Genomic DNA, 15,770 nt, shown 5'->3' on the forward strand with positions numbered 1-15,770 from the left:
TGTGTAGATATTCCTAGCTGCTGTATATTCATCGGGCGTTGTAGACTGTAGCGTTATGAGGTGCTCGTCATCTGCGGGAGTTGTGGATGCCTTCGCGGAGCAGGGGTGTTTGTGGGTCAGGAAGGAGAGACGGAGACTGAGGACCATCCAACCAGAGGAAGAGCACCCACCAGACTTGGATGTGGGGGTGTGGCTGGACTAAGGCTCAGGAAGGAGGCCGGCTGGGCTGGGGCTCAGTGTTTATGAGGGGGGTGAGAGAGGTGGGCTTGGGGGCCTGAGCAGACCCTGGGGAGGTACCACTGCCCCTGGGATCAGTCTTGGTTGAGTAGGTGGTCAGCATCATTGCAAACTTTTGAGTGGGATGGAGATGACACAGGGTTCCCTTTGTGGATGCTTTGGCAGTGCTGTACGATGGACTGCAGGGAGCGTGGACCTCAAGGAAGGCCACCAAGGAGCTGGTTGTCTGAGCCAGACTGGAGTGAAGGGGCCCAAGCCTGCGGGGGGAGGAACTAGGCGCCTCCAGCATGAGAGCCCTGAGGCTGGGCCCAGACCAGGATGGCCCCCACACCCCCAAATGCCCCCCCCCCAGGTACTCAGCATGCCATCAGCTCTGGGCTCAGGGTGTCACCCTGTGACCGTGAGCTGCATAGGTGGGGACCTGTCCGTCCCCTTCTCCCATGTTATCCCTGCGCAGTGCTTGGCACACATGCTGGGGGCACCACAGTTATCTGTGGAGTGTGGATTCATGGTGTGTTGAAAGGACCGGGCAGCTGAGTGGATACAGTCATGGTGTTGGAGTGGGAGGCGGCCCGGGAGGGGCGTTGCAAGGGCCCGGTGCCCGGGAAGCGCTCTGGGATGATGCGAGGAAGAGCTGGTTGAGGGGAGCTGGAGGGTCCAGTTGGGACAGGCTTCGCTGGGGAGCAAGGAGAGCTCTGGGTGGGGAGTCTGTGGGTCTGGGCGACGCTGGCGGTGGAGTGTGGCGGTCCCGGGGCCGGCTGTCCGCAAGTGTCATTTGGGAAGTTGGCCCACAGAGTTCAAATCCGTTCTGCCTCTTCGAATCAGAAGTCTGACCGGTGTGGAAGCCGGTACCTGAGCGCTTCCTTCTCCTGTAGCCCAGGTGGGCCTGGCGGGGGGGAGCGACGCCATTGCTGTCATGAGCTGGGACTTGGGTGTTCACAGGTCTTTGTTCCTGTGCGTCTGACGAGCCAGCCTCAGGGCTCCCTCAGTTCGGGGGTGTCCTGACAATGACCAGATGCCACAGGCCACCTGGGTCTCAGCTGGCTGGTGGCACTGGGGTCGGGGTGGTGAGTGTCCTTGGCCTCCACTGGCCCTGTGACTCTGGTCACTTGAGAGTGAAGCTAGGGACTGGCCTGCCACTGTGTGGTGTCACTGCCGTCCCCTCTCTAAGCCTTTTTCCTGACTCCTTCCTGCCCCTCCACTCCATGAGGTGCCCCCGTGACCTCTCGCTTGGCGGGAGCCAGGCCTGTGGCAGCTGGTCCTGGCGCTGTGTCCTTTGGGCCACGAGAGGCCCTCCACCCCACCTTCTGTCAGCCCCCAGTGCTGTGTCCCTTCCCAGCCTGCGTCCCTCCTTCAGCTGGAAGCACCATTCTGGTCTTGAGAGCAGGGCGACAGGTCTTGAGGTGGAGGGAGGTGGGGTGGGGATCTCAGCCTGGCCTGGAACCTGCTCCCAGTGCTGAGTAAACATGCACCCTTCCACCCCCGAGTCAGTGTTCTGCTCCTCGGGGGCTCCGTAAACATATTATTGATGGGAAGGGGGAAATGTGTGAATGTGTTCCCCGGCTTTGCTGCTCCCTGCACTGTAACTAATGATGACTTCCGTGGTGTTTTTGTCAACTTAGAGTTGATGGTGATGCCACCTGGCAAAGCCTAAAGGCGGGGGCTGTAGTCCACCCCGTCTGTCAGTGAGGAGCCTGAGAGCCGGGTGCAGCCCTGGGAGGCTCTGTGCTAGGGCCGTACTTGGGGTCTTCTGAGCCGCTCACCTTGAGCTCAGCTTGAGCTCTGCGTGTGTGTGTGTTCTCCCGGTTGTGACAGCAGACCATGTTTCTCCTTAAACCCTGCACGCAGAATAGTGACCTCCCTGGGCAGCCCCATCAGGACATCTGTCCCTGTTCAGGATAGACTGTTTTACAAGGACTCGGTGAAAACCATGAATCATATTCTGGGAGGAGTTCAGTGTATGTATTGGAAAGAAATGTCGACTTCTGGATGTGACTCTGTATTTTGTAAATTTGGGTATTTTATGACATTTTTGATTGATGTGTTAATTAAACTGTAGTTATGATGGAAGCAGAAATTAGTGATTGTGACCACAGCAGGAATCACTTCAAAATGTAAAGATGGTAAATGACTCGAATCACCTTTGGGCTCATTCGAGGCCTCTTTGGACAGGGCCTCCTGGCTTTCAGCTCAAGTACCTGGTGGAGCCTGGCTTCCTGAAACCCGGAGAACAGCGCTGGTTCACCCACTACCTGGCCACCCAGACCCTACAGATCGACGTCTGGGATGGAGACTCCTTGCTCCTCGTGGGATCTGCGGCTGTCCAGATGAAGGTGGTGGCTCTGCGAAGGCCGAGCCCAGTTAGGGTGGGGTGTCCCTCCTGGGAGGGTCTGCTCCGTAGGTGGTCTGACTGTTCACAAATTCTGTCCTTCCCCAAAGGCAAAGATTTTCACAAAGTCTCAGTTGTGCAATGCTAGGTTATATTTTCTGTCATCAGTCAGCTCCTCCTACAAACCGACCACAGGTAAGGTCACCTTTGCCCCTCCACCCCCTCAGGACAGTGAGGATGCACATTCCCTGTGAGCAGCGGCCTGGCCCACCAGGGGGGCGGGGGCAGGGAGGAGGGACCTACTGGGGTGTGCAAAGGTCACCCGAAGCCTGCTATGGTAGCAGAATTGTGCTTTTCTAATTGTAATTAGAATTAGCATCTGATTCTTTCTCTAATTGTGCTTTCCATCTTCCTCGTATACTAAATCCTAAATCCGTGTGTTAATTAAAGATTCTTCCCTGGGGTTTCTCCCAAGAGGGTCAGCGTAGTTGCACGGCAGCTCCTGGGCTTGGGACTGGGGACACGATGTCCTGGCTGTGGGGCGGAGGTGGAGAGGGCACAGCACCACAGCCCCAGTTCCTGCGTCTCTGAGAGTCACCCGCTCTCCTGGACTCCCATTAGTGGACTTCCTTCCGGATTCCAGCCTCGGGCGCCCCTCGGTTCCCCCCCGCCCCGAGCCTTGCCCCTGCAGCCGTCAGCGTGGTCACTGAGACTTGCGACCCAGCCCCATCCTTGCTCGCTCCTTGGCACCCCTCACCATGACGAGCTCACGGCTCCTGTTCCGTGGTGTGCCTGGCTGTGTGCGCAGCTCCCCTGAATCCGTGCCCCTCTTCCTCTGGGGGTTGCCTGTTCCCCCTCTTCCCTCTGAGGGCTCACCTGGGCTGCACCATCCCTCCTCCACCCGACTCAGGTGTCCATCCACGAGGGGTGATGCCCCCAGGGGACTGGGAGGAGCAAGGGCAGGGGTCACCCGTGGTGAGCACTCGGCAGATGTGGGTGATGTTCTCATTCCTCACCCTGGCCCCTCGGACCTTCTTGGGTCACAGTGCCCACGGGATTGTCGTGGCCATTGCTTGTCTGTCTGTGATGCTGGCTGATGACATCCTGGTGGGTGGGGATGGGACAGTCAGTCTTCATCTCTGGCACAGTCATGACCCATAGTGGGCATGGTGCTGTGTAGATGGAGCAAGTGGAGGGGGCACCGAGGGAGTGGGAGGGAACAGAGGGGTGAGGAATGGAGGGAATGGAGGGAGGAGGGAGGAGGGAATGGAGGAGGGAGGGGCACTGGAGGGGTAGAGAGGAGCCCTTGTGAACTGGGGACGGTCACGGCTTCTGCCTCATCCCCAGCTGAGCCCTGTGTCCCTGTGTTTTATCACCTGGAGACGAAGTTATTTTATCTTGTCCTCCACGAAGAGCCCCTGAAACAAATGCTCTTGTGGTTATTGACCCTTGCATAAATTAAAATTAAATTTTATTTTTTATTTTTATTTTTTTAAAGATTTTATTTATTTATTTGACAGAGAGAGAGACAGCGAGAGAGGGAACACAAGCAGGGGGAGTGGGAGAGGGAGAAGCAGGCTTCCCACTGAGCAGGGAGCCTGATGCGGGACTCGATCCCGGGACTCCAGGATCATGACCTGAGCCGAAGGCAGTTGCTTAACCGACTGAGCCACCCAGGCACCCTAAATTTTATTTTTTAAAAATAAAGTCTTTAAAATTTATAGAGAAGAGATGGGAAATTTAGATGAGAAGAGCGAATCCCCTGTGACTGCAGGTGCTGGGCTAGTTAGGTGCCTTTGGTATGTGGATTTTCTGGAAGGTGTGGTGCACTGTGGCTTGGCTCCCCTGCTCGTGTTGTTGGCTGTGAGGGATTTTTGCCAGTTGCCCTGTGAGCGACGTTGCAGTGAGCTTCTCGAGGTACGGTGTGCCCTACCTTCGGCTCCGGTCCCGCGAATACCACAGCGTTGTTAGGGCGAAAGTGACAGTGGCTGATTGCCCCGCGCTCGCGCTGCACTGTCCCCGTGTCCGGCTGGGAAACTGAGGCCCGAGTCGCGCTGACAGTGGCCGAGCCAGGCATTTAGCCCAGTTCTGATTCGGAAGCTTGTGCTCTTTACCGTTACGCTCTGCTGCTCTCCCCAGACGAGAGCTTGCCGGAAGTGTGTTTCTGACTCAGAGCTGTGCTCACGTGGCAGCCCGGCACGCAGTCGGCCTCGGTTACCCAGCGACCCTGCTCCCGCCCGCCACCTGTCTTCTAGCCGCACGGAGGCCCCGGGTGGGGGGGTCTGTACTCTGCCCCCAGCCTTCCCTGCCTGGCTCCTACCTCCTTCTTGACGCTCACTTACCGTGGATGGCATCTGCTCAGCATCCCCAGCCTTGTTCCGTTGCTCGTTTCCCATTGTTCTCGCCACAGAACAGAAGGGGCTCCAGGAGGGTGGCTGCCAGGCCTGTTTGTGCACCTGTGGTGTTCACTCAGTGGGTGAATTGGGGTGCACTTTATTAGAGAATTTGCTTGAAGGACCTGGTATCAAGGGCGTAGGTTTTCAGAAGGAGATGGGCTCTGCCTCAGCCAGCCTCTGACTGGGGCCTTTCTCCCCTGCAGCAGCTGCTCCGCCAAGGCCGGCCGGCTGTGCAGGTCCTGCACGAGCTTGAGGTCGTGGCGACCGAATACGAACAGGACGTGGTGGTGAGTGCAGATGCGACCCGGTTTGGCTGTGTCAAGCCCATTGGTGTCTACACGGTGGTGAAAGGCTGGCTGCATCTGACGCTGGCCAACGTGGGTAAGAGTCCCCGGCGACTTTGGCCTCACACCGTCTCCGGGGTGGCCACTCATTTTCCCTTTTGCTGCATGAGCTCCCTCAGGGCAGTGGTCCTGCTGTGGGCATCACATAATCCATAGGAATTCAGAAAAACTCCTACTGTTTGACCACTGAGTCTGCCCTCAACCACTGGGTGTCTGTCTTTAACCACGAGCATCTGTCCTTGACCACTGGGCATCTGTTCTTGACCACGAGCATCTGTCCTTGACCCCTGAGCCTGTCCTGGCATCAGATGTTTGGTGTCCTGATTTCTCATCAGGATTTGGGATCATTAGTCATCTCAGGCTTGCCCACATTTTATTTCTTGGTGCAGTCTACGGGGCATGTCCGTGACAATCCTCAGATAAAATGACTGGTTCCAGGAGAGATTTTCATCTGGAATATCAGTCCACAGAACTACTTCATCACAGGAGAGGAGAGAGAAATGTTGCTCAACTTCCATGCAGCTTGGGGATAAGAGAACATAGAAGCGCACTGCTTTAGAGCCTAGCACCCTGACCTTACATCTGGTGGTGTCTAAGGGTTGCTTCTTGGACACACTGAGCTCAGCCCTGGTGCACCTTCACTCACATGCTGGTGGCACGGCCTTGGGTTGGCTGTGGCTACAGTGTACTTGCCTGGACGTTCTGGAGGCTCCCCTGAGGCCCTGACCAGCAGGGGATGTGGGGCCGGCATGCCTGCTGTGCCCCCCACAGGGCAGGGGACCAGAGCGAGCCCCTGTGGGGCCAGGGGACAAGCCCACTCAGTCTCCCTTGAGGGGACTATGGAAAGATGGGGTTTTTCGGGGTGAAATGGAAAGCAGGACAAAATCAAGCTGTTTGAAGTTTCTGGAGCTGTGTCTGTCTAGATGAGACTCAAACCTCTCACGTTTTATGGGGGAATTTTCCATTCCTCAAAGCCCAGGCTGACTTTAAAGCCTGGAGCCCCATGGGCCACATGCGCCCGGGCGGGCAGCACGGAGGCGGGTGGGCTGGGGCTGCTGCAGCTGGAGGAGCGTGCACGGCTCATTAAGTCAGGGTGGAGGTTTCTGCCTGCTTGTTTACAGTGGTAGGATCTGAGGCAGCCTGGAGAACAGACAAAATGGAAACAGCAAAACTCAGTTAGGCTTTGGAGAAAGAAATGAGCCGCATGTGAGAAGCAGACATCATTCAGAGGCTCCTACGAGTGACGGAGCTGCAGGAAGCATTTTGCGTCTGAGATTGCATTGGTTATTTTTATATTTATTCACGGCCCACAAATGTGCAGTGACTCCGCGTTTTAAATCTTATCTTCAGAAGAAAGATTAGCTCCATTATATGTTATCTTAAATTGCCGTTTCCATACTTTGCCTGCAAGAGAGCGATAGCGCATGGGAGAGAGTCGGAGACGCGTGCCCGAGAGGTGCGGACGCAGAGGGCGATTAACAAAGGACAGATGTGCGCAGCATACTGGTCCATGCGGACATGCTGTGCTTTCCTCTGTCAATTTTGCATTTTTTGGAAAAAAAAAGTGTTGTGGATTCATTTCTTTATGAAACTGATTGTTCTGCCCCGAGCGGCAGGCAAGATAAGGCTGGGTGAGCTTCAGGGGACAGAAGCAGGGTCAGGCCAGCATCCCGGTGCCTGTCCGGTGCTCCATGGCTCCGCATTCACAAGGCGTGCGGTCTGGCGCGAGGCTGCAGACGAGGTGCCCTCTCCGCGCCCAGGGAGGGGTGGTGCTCGCGCCCGCGGCCTCTCGGCTCAGACAGGCTCCGTGATGGTCTCTGCAGCCTCGTCTGCAGTGTCTCTCAGTGATCTTTCGTTATGTAGGGGTCATGAGAACCGTGCTCTCCCATCCCAGTGATCCTGGTGGTGCGGGGTGACTGTGGTTCATCTGCAGCCCTTCCGGGGGGCCCGCCAGGGGAGCAAGGGGCTGCCCCGACCCCCAGCTCCATGTTCTCAGGGTTGAAGGAGAACCGGGTGGGTGTGGACAGATGGCCTGGGTTTGGGGTCGGACATGGTGACGTGCTGTGCTCCTGCTGTGGAACGAGGTAGTTGCAAACTGCGTCAGGAGCGCTGCCTATCTGGAGGGAGTTTCTGCACCCCTGGCAGATGTGCGGGTCCCCAGATTAACCCAGGTCTCACTGAAGGGAGAGAAAGCCCACAGCGGCTGGAGACTGTGGACCGTGCCCTGAGGAGGTGAGCACCTTTGTGCGTCCGGTCCCGGAGTCAGCGCGTGTACGTTCTACTGATGTAGTTTATTGTCCCAGCTTCCAAACAAACCGTTTCTCTGAGTGCAAATACCGCCAGAGGAAACGGCGACGCTCAGGGACGGCCCTGGTCTGTCCGGAGGTGACTGTGTGGCCCTGCTGGTCCCGCATGCCACGGTGACAGTCGTGACTCCTGAGAGCCTGTCTCCAAGGCTGCTGGCCGCGCGCCCCCCGAGCTGTCTGCACCAGATCCTGACCCGCAGCCATTTCCCTGGCTTCTGTGCGTCTGTCCCAGTGGAGCGATCACCAGGCTGAACAGAGGCCGTGGGCACGTCAGCTGGACATGGGGGAAGGCCTCCCTGCCTGTGCTTCAGGGAAGGCCACGGAGGGCTCCCAAGTTCCCTCAGGTGTGGCATGAATCCGTTGTCCCGACAGGGAGCGGAGGTGGCTCGTGCCCACTGCCAGGTGACTGACGGAGCACACCCTCAGGGTGGGATGGAGAGCTTGCCAGACCGTCCGCCCACACCGGGAAGAAACAGTGCTGAGAGCAGGGAGCCCGGATCGACTCTGAGCTCGGGGCAGGAAGTGGGTGCACCTGGGCTGGGTGGCGCCTCGTCCCCTCTCACGTGGAGAGCAGGTGATACCGGGGCAGTGAGTGTCAGGCCGGGATCTGGGCTCTGGCACCAGCTGGCTGTCCCCTCCCCACTTGGCCAGGCTGTCTGTCCTTGCCTGTCTGCTTGTTTGCTTGTCTGTCCCCCTCAGGGCCTGGCGGCTTCTGGGGGACACGGCTGGTTCTTCCTTGCTGCAATGGTCGCCCAGCAGCAGCCACAGTGGCCTGGCGTGGTGATGCGAGCTTCATGAATGGGTGGATGAGCGAGTGTGAGAGCCTGTCTTGCTTCCAAATCTGTTCCTCCTGGACTTGGACTGACAAAGCAGGCCCTGAGGTGTGAGCAGCTGATCCCACCGAAGTGGTGTTCACACCAGGTTCCATTCTTGGGGATGAGCCTCACGACCTTGTGACGCTGTGTTGGGGGTAAAGTGACCCGAGGGAGATGAGAGGACTGTGTTTGGCAGAGGACTCAGCAGCCCCTCTGTCTGCAGGGGAAGAGCAGAGAAGCAGCTGCGGGTGGGTGGTGGGCAGACCCCGTGGAGAAGTGCTTCCCAGCAGAGGAGAGACCGAGAACAGCTGGGACTCGAGACGCAGGGCCAGAGGGAGGGACGGGGTTGGCAAATGTGGTGTCTGCCCGGAGGTCTGAGCCTGAAGGTGGACGTGTGCACTGCGCATACAGAGCTGACGTCAGGGGAGGGATGGAGCTGCAGGAGGACAGGGCCTGGCACCGAAGTCCCCCCAGGAAGAGACCCCAGGTAGGATTGTCCCTGCCTTAGTGGCCAGGCTGGTGAGGAACCCACTGCAGAGGAGGCAGGCCTGCGTCTGGCGTCTCATGGTGACGTGGCGCGCGCCCAGCAGGCAGAACCCGGGCTTGACCTCAGGCTTCGCCAGGCCCGGAGTGTGGTGCTGTATCAGGGAAGGCTCTAGACAGTGAGCGCCACGCCTGTCCCGGCGAGCTGATCTCCCTGGCGGGGGCTGCGGAACTCGGCCAGTGTGCCAGCCTTGCCCGGGGCTGCTGGCTGAGCTGTGGACGCTCTGGGCTGCAGGGCAGATAACCAGGAGCGGCTCTTGTCGCAGGAAGCCTGGGGGGAAGGCCAGCCTGATGTGTGATTCTCAGAAAACACTCGAGAGGACCAGAGGAGTCTGAAAACGATGAGAATGGAAGTCCCCAGGGGCAAGACTCTGCTCACCTGTGTGCCGCCAGCCGTTAAAACGCGCCGAGTAAATCACTTCTTGATTTGGCCAGAGGTGGTTTCAGTCTGTCTGTTGTTTTTGAATCGAGCATTTTTCCCCACACCCAGACTGGGGCCTTAGTCCTTGCTAGTCGCCTGAGGGATGGTCTGCTGTCACACCCGTGTCTTTGGGGTCTCCAGCTGCTATCCCCTGGGGTCTGCAGGGGCGGCCCCCATTGGCAGCAGGGCAGAGACCACGTGACCTCCCTGGCGGGACAGGCATTCCCTTCCCGAGCCAGTCGAGAGGGAGACGTTTCTGTCAGGCAGCTGGAGACGGAAACGTCACCTTGGTCAGCACTGCTGAGGACCAGCTCACCGCTGCGGTCAGGGCCGTGCTCCTGTGCCCACAGGACAGAGGCGCAGGGGAGGGCGGAGCTGAGCGGGGAAGCCCGCTGTCCGCTGGGGCAGAGCGGAGGCCAGCAGAGAGGTGGGGAACGGGCACCCGGGGGGAGGGGTACCTCTTCTAACAGCTCCCAGAAAGATCGCCAGGACGCCCCATGCCTGCGGGTGTTCAACACCATCCTGCCGGAATCGGGGAAGCCCACAGCGCGAGCGTTTTGCGTCTAGAACTTGGGGGGTCCGTTTTGGAATTCGACTTCATCAGCTATACTCTGCCTCCCCTGAGGGGGGAGTCCTGTCCTCACAGAGGGGCCGTGGGCTCCGAGGATAGGATGCCCTTCTCCCCTGGGCCTTGCACACGTTGGCCGTTCAGCCGGGGCAGGCGTGCTTTGTGCTCCGCCTCTGGGCTCGCGCAGGCCCTCTGAAGCTGCTTGCTGCTTCTCTCCAAGGCTTCTGTGGGAAAAGAGCTCCAGAAGATTCTAGCTTGCCGAGGCTCTCTTACCTTCAAGTGTGTTTGAAGTCAGATGTTTGTGGACGTGCATGGAGGCCTCCCCTGAGTAGCGGGCGTGGGAATGCGTGAGCCGTCCCACGAAGCGGGGCTGCCAGGGCCGCTCCCGAGATCAGAAGTGAGAGTGTGAGCAAGCGCCCTGAGCGCCTGGAGCTTTAACGCCCCGAGGGAGAGCAGACACACCTACCGGCTGCCTCTCAACTGCCAAGCAGAGTCAGAACCCTGAGTGCCGTTTTGGGGTGTTATCAGGCCGGGGTGTGGATGGGCCCTTAGAAGCCCAGAACTCCCTACAGGGAGTTGATGTGGCTCGTCGCACTCCTTTTGGTGTTAATACCTTCTGCTGGGATGTTTTTATTTTAGGTCACGTGTGTGAGCAGAGAGTGAGAAATTCCGGCTCGTTGCCACCTTCCAGGTCACGGGTCATCTCGAATGATGGAGCCAGCCACTTCGAGGGAGGCAGTCTCCTCACGCGCGGGGCTCGGAGACGTGAGTGAGGAGCGGCGGGGGCACGTGGGTCGTGTGCGGGTGTGATTGGCGTGGGGAAAGGGTGGAGCGAGAGATGGAAGGCTGCGTGTCCGCCCGTGTGCATGCAGGTACACGTGTGGTCTGGGGGCGGGAGCAGTGGCCGTCGTGTCCAGCTCAGTGCCCTGCCTCACCGGACCCTCGGGCCGTGCCGGCTCAGCGCACGCGTCACAGCCGGCGTGCTCTGGAGCAGGCTCTGTGGAAGCCGGCTGGGCTGTTTCACAGGCACATTATCATCCTACAAGTGTTCTTGGTTAGCTGCCCATCTGCAGGGGAGCAGGAAGTGAAGGAAGGGGTAGGATGAACAAAGACTGGTTTTTAAAAACTGATTTGAAGTCCCAACGGTGGGGAGAGTAAAGCAGTCGTGGAGCTTGGGAAGTAGGTCCTGTGCTTGGGGAGAATGTTGTCCACAGCAGGGGGCGTCTGAAGTTTTCTGTCCCCTTAAATCACCCACAGACCTGGATGCAAAGTTGTTGGTGGGATGAAAAGCAGGGCATGCCCTTTGGGTGTTGTTCCCCCACGTTGCTGGCCATCTGGCATGGATCCACAGCTGCCCTGAGCTTCCTGTGTTGACGGTCCTCCAGTACTGTTGTCCTTGAGCCTGTTGTGCCCGGGGAGGGAGGCCCTGCACTGTGGCTGGTGAGAGGCCTCCGGGACCCCACGTTCCCTGAAACTCCAGCCCAGACTTTGTGGGGGCTCGAGCGTTCTCCCGGGAGAGGGACCTGGGGTTCTGATGCTCAGATGGGTCCAAGGTCCATGATCCCGGCGGGCTGAGCGTCTGTTCTCCCGTTGAGTGTTGAAGAAACCGAGGCAGTGGGTGTCAGGTGACTTGGCCAGTTGAGTGGTAAAGGGTGGTGAACTTGGGTGAGAATCTGGAATTCCCACTTTGGGGCCAGTGCTTCTCTGTCCCTGGCTGGTCCAAGAACAGGTTGGGGGTATTTGTGAAAGCCCCCACCTTGGGGCCCAGCAGGTCAGGGGCTCTGCCAGGCGGTGCAGGGAGCTGTAACTCATGAGGGTTTGTTGAGCGAATGGAGGGTCTCTGGAGTCACTGGTCCCCCTCTCCCTGTTGGATCAAAGACAGAGGATGGGGAGTTCCATCAGAGAGCCTATCTTCCCCACTGGGCAAGGCTCGGCAAGTAGGAAGTTGTGCAGAGTTTTAGAAAGTACTTCCAGGCTCTGAGCAGTACTGGAGTTCCATTTCTGGTTTCTTTGGAACTGGGTGATACAGTCTGACCGGTGAGGTCATTGGTGAACCCTCAGCCTTGCTTGTCTCCTTCCCCCGGGACTGTGGGCCTCGGGCCACTCAAACCCGACCGAGGTGGGGTGGCCCACCCACTATGCCTGCACCCGAGATGGGAAAAATTATTTTGGGGTGGCATTTTACCTGTCTAAACTGACTCATGGCATCTGAAAGGCAATTGAACAGCTTTAAAATGGTGGTGAGGAACCTGGAAATAGCCCTTGTTACTGGCGATGGAGGAAGAGGTGGGCGAGTCAGGGGAAAGGATTGCTTTACCACCACATGGAGTGCTTCAGTCGGAGGCTGGAGATGGGGTGACGGTGTGGGACCCGGCCAGCAGGTTCAGCAGGGCGCTCATTACCCATGGGTGCTGCGGGTGCCTGAGGCTCAGGAAGGGCCCAGTCCTAAGTTGGGGTGCTCCTTCTCTTCTGCCCGCCTGCGCCAGCTTGAGTGCTGGTCCAGGAACCTCGATGTCAGCTTGTGACCTGACGTGTGCCATGCTTCGTCACCTGAAGAAAATGTGGCTCCTCTGCTGGCTTCAGCTTCTGTGTGTCTGCTCACATGGCTTCTGTGTATGTCCAGGGTTTGAGCAGAGTCTCCCAGAGGAGTCGGTTCCTTGGGGGCCAGGCTGTCTAGAGGCAGCTGGGTGTAGTCAGGGGCATGAGCTCGGGAGCCAGGCCTGGTCTGAGGGCCCCCCGAACCCGAGCCTGGGCTTCAGGCCAAGTGGGCAGCTCATCAGAGCCCCTGATTCCTGATCTGAGCACACAGGGTGGGTCTGAGGACCTGGTGGGGTGGTGTCCTGAGAGCTCAGAGTGGTCCCCGAGTCAGGAGGCTCTCGCCAGTGGGGCTGCGTCCTGGATGAGGGTGTCAGCAGCCCTTGAGAACCCAGAGAGCATCAGCTTCTCGAACACTGACCTTCATTTCCCTCTGGAAAGTCACGTAATGGTGTATTAATTTGTCTCTAAGGACCAAGATCAGAATTCCTTTATTTGAAAGGCTGGTAAAGGGGGGATGCTGTGGAGACCAGCTTATATGATTACCATCTTTATCAGCGTCTTAGAAGGTACAGGAAAGGGCAAGGTGCCTGCTGAACTTCCTTCCTGGGTGAGGTGGCCGGAAGCTTGTTGCTGGGTCTGCTTAAAGAACGTAAATTCTGCACTTTAACCTTTGGCTCCCTCTTTGAACCTTTCAGCAGTAAAAAATGTGGTTCAAGCACAGAAGCTGGCTGATGTGGACCGTGAGCTGGCCGCCATGCTGTTCACGCACACACAGCACAGGAGCAAGGGGCCCCAGGGCGCCGGCCACGAGGGGGACGCTGTCCGCAGGCGCAAGCTGGAGCGGATGAGGTCCGTGCGCCTTCAGGAGTCCAGAGGAGAGCTCAGCTGCTGGGGCGCCAGCATGTTGGTGAGGGCTTCGTCCACCTCCTGCTGCCCCCGGGTGTCCCCGTGTGGGGGCCGCAGTCATTGTGAATGAAAGCAACCTCGTCCTCTCTCTCCTCTTCTCCTGCGTGGCTCTCTCTCTCTCCCTCCCAAATCCTACTTGTGGAATGGAGGGGAGATGGACCTCTCAGCCACCAAGGGAGGTTTTCACATCAGAGTTACCTGGAGAGTTTTTATAAAAGCTGATTCTTGGGTTCCACCCCTGGAGATCCTGTGTCCAGTTGGGCCATGCACGTGCGTGTCCATAACCTGGGCTGTTAAGAAGGCTCTAGAGGGGATTCTGAGGGGCCCCCAGGTTTGGGGTCAGAGCTGTGAATGGGTCATCAGTGCAAATCAAGTAATTCATTCTGACCAGAAAAATTCCCATTTTTGTCTAAAAATCTAGAGAAGACCCTACCATATTTTGCATCATAGACCTAGGAGGAGATAGTGGTTGTACCTGATGGGTTTGTGGAATCACGATGCTACAGGGGCCTTGAGGAAGGTCTTTGAGGATCACCCTTTACATTAAGGCAGGCAGGTGTCTGAACGGACGTCGCTGCTCAGCCCTTCGTGCTCACAGCAGCTGGGGAAGGTTCCTGCCCTCAGGTGTGGGGTGTAGCGAGAGAGACGGAAACAGGCCAGCGAGCAAGACTGTTGGGTCTGATGGAGGAGGAGAGGCCCAGGAGAGGGCCCGGTGGGGGGCGTCCAGACTGAGCTTGTGGGGCTGGGGTCCGGATGGGCCTCCTCCCCTATGGCAGCTGCTGAGGGTGGGGCCCCTGGAGCTGGTGGCCCAGCCGCACCTTGGCTGTGTCGGCTGCCGCCCGGGCTCACCAGCAGCCGTCCCTCGTTGGGTGGCGGGCCCGGCGCACGGCAGGTCCTCAGTCAGGTGCTGCCACTGCTGGTGTCCTATTTTTCCCCTGGTGTTGGTGGGTTTCCTCCTGTTTGATGTGTCCTGGTAGAGTTTCCACAGCTCGGAGCCCTCATTCTGAATAGAGCCGTGAATTTGGGAGTAATTGGATTTCTAAATACAGGAAAATGTTCCACTAAATTCTCATGCTTTTCCTGGGTCAGCGGCCTGCAGAATGTAAGGTGAAAGTGACTTGTTTTATCGAGTAGGCAGTGGTTTCTCCCCAACCTGGAGTTCTCACAGCCTTCTTCAGAAAAAGGGTTTGTGAATTCACGAAGTCAGCGGGCCCTCTGATGAGAGCCGGAAGTGGAGCAGCGCTCAGGGCCGAGGAGCTAAGCCCCTGGCCAGTCCTTGGCACCGGATGCGCTCATGCAGTCCGCTGGTCTCGGACCCCGGGGGCTGTGCATCGGGAGGCAGAGAGCCGCCGGGGATGCTGATGGTCTGGGAGCTTCTCAGGAAAGTGGTGGAGCACAGAGTGGGGCCAGATGCCTGTGTTGGGACAGTCCCAGCATCCTCACGAGGGTGGCTCAGCTTCTGTGGCGCCCGGGACGGTGGCCGGCCCCACCTGCTGCTGTTGGTCAGCGTCAGCCGCTGTGTGCAGGCGGAGCCCCAGCCGTGGGAAGACCGTGAGCTGGGTACCTTCTCCATGGGCCCCCCAGCCTGGGGAGAACGGCTGGCAGGCTATCTCCTGGTTTGGGGGGTCCTCTGAGGCTGCAGTCTGTGTGGCAGCGGGGTCCCCAGGGCCCTTGGCCTGGACTCCGGACCAGCCATTTCGTGTTTGAGCAGGTGCCCCAGCAGGCAGGCCTGGGGCGGTCAGGCCCCTGGGACCAGCCCCCCACCCCCGCCCTCTGCCCGCCCCTGCAGCCCCCAGATCACCCCTCACAGTAGCAGTTTGGCGGCAGTAACCCTGCTTCATGTAGTCATCCCATGCTGAGTGCCACAGAATAGAAAGCTTTATTTCCAGAAATCCCAGCGAAAGGCTCGCCAGTCCCGTGCTCTGGTTGGGTACTGTGCTCATCCTTGACCTGGTCCCTGGGCTCTACTGCCTGTGGGGACCCAAGGGCTCCAGTAAGTGTCCTTATCCTTTGCCTGCCTGACTTGTGAATGGATTGAGAAATCAGACAGGAGTATGGTAGGGAGAGACCCAGGTGTCACCGCTGTTACTGATGACTCTAGTGATGGGTAGAGCAGACCCTGGGACTCGGGTCCTGTCTGCGGTCAAGGTGACACTGAGTGTGGAGCTAATGCTGGACCCGAGCCACCTGGGTGAGGCCGTATGGCCACAGGCCACTAACCCACCACCGGTGAGGAGCAGCGTGAGCACCTGATGCGGCGTCCACGCCGGTCGGTCCCAAAGGGAAGAGTTGAGGGAGGGCGGGGCTATGCCTGCCTGGCTCATATTCCAGAGCTTTCTGTCAGAGAAGTCGCCCCACGTCCTGTGG

General features: G+C 58.4%; 1 protein-coding gene across 1 annotated transcript in view; it reads left to right on the top strand.

The window, feature by feature from the left end:
- NPHP4 (nephrocystin 4) overlaps nt 1-15,770 on the top strand; it is a 115,395-nt gene that overhangs the window by 87,941 nt on the left and 11,684 nt on the right. The window contains exons 18-21 of the mRNA XM_035019936.1: nt 2,410-2,570; nt 5,166-5,343; nt 10,599-10,724; nt 13,196-13,404. Coding sequence (XP_034875827.1) covers nt 2,410-2,570; nt 5,166-5,343; nt 10,599-10,724; nt 13,196-13,404 — 674 coding nt within the window. The remainder of the gene's footprint in view (nt 1-2,409; nt 2,571-5,165; nt 5,344-10,598; nt 10,725-13,195; nt 13,405-15,770) is intronic.

The sequence above is a fragment of the Mirounga leonina genome, unplaced genomic scaffold (assembly GCF_011800145.1).
Source record: "Mirounga leonina isolate KUSES-001 unplaced genomic scaffold, KU_Mleo_1.0 Mir_173, whole genome shotgun sequence".
NCBI classification, from domain to species: domain Eukaryota; kingdom Metazoa; phylum Chordata; class Mammalia; order Carnivora; family Phocidae; genus Mirounga; species Mirounga leonina.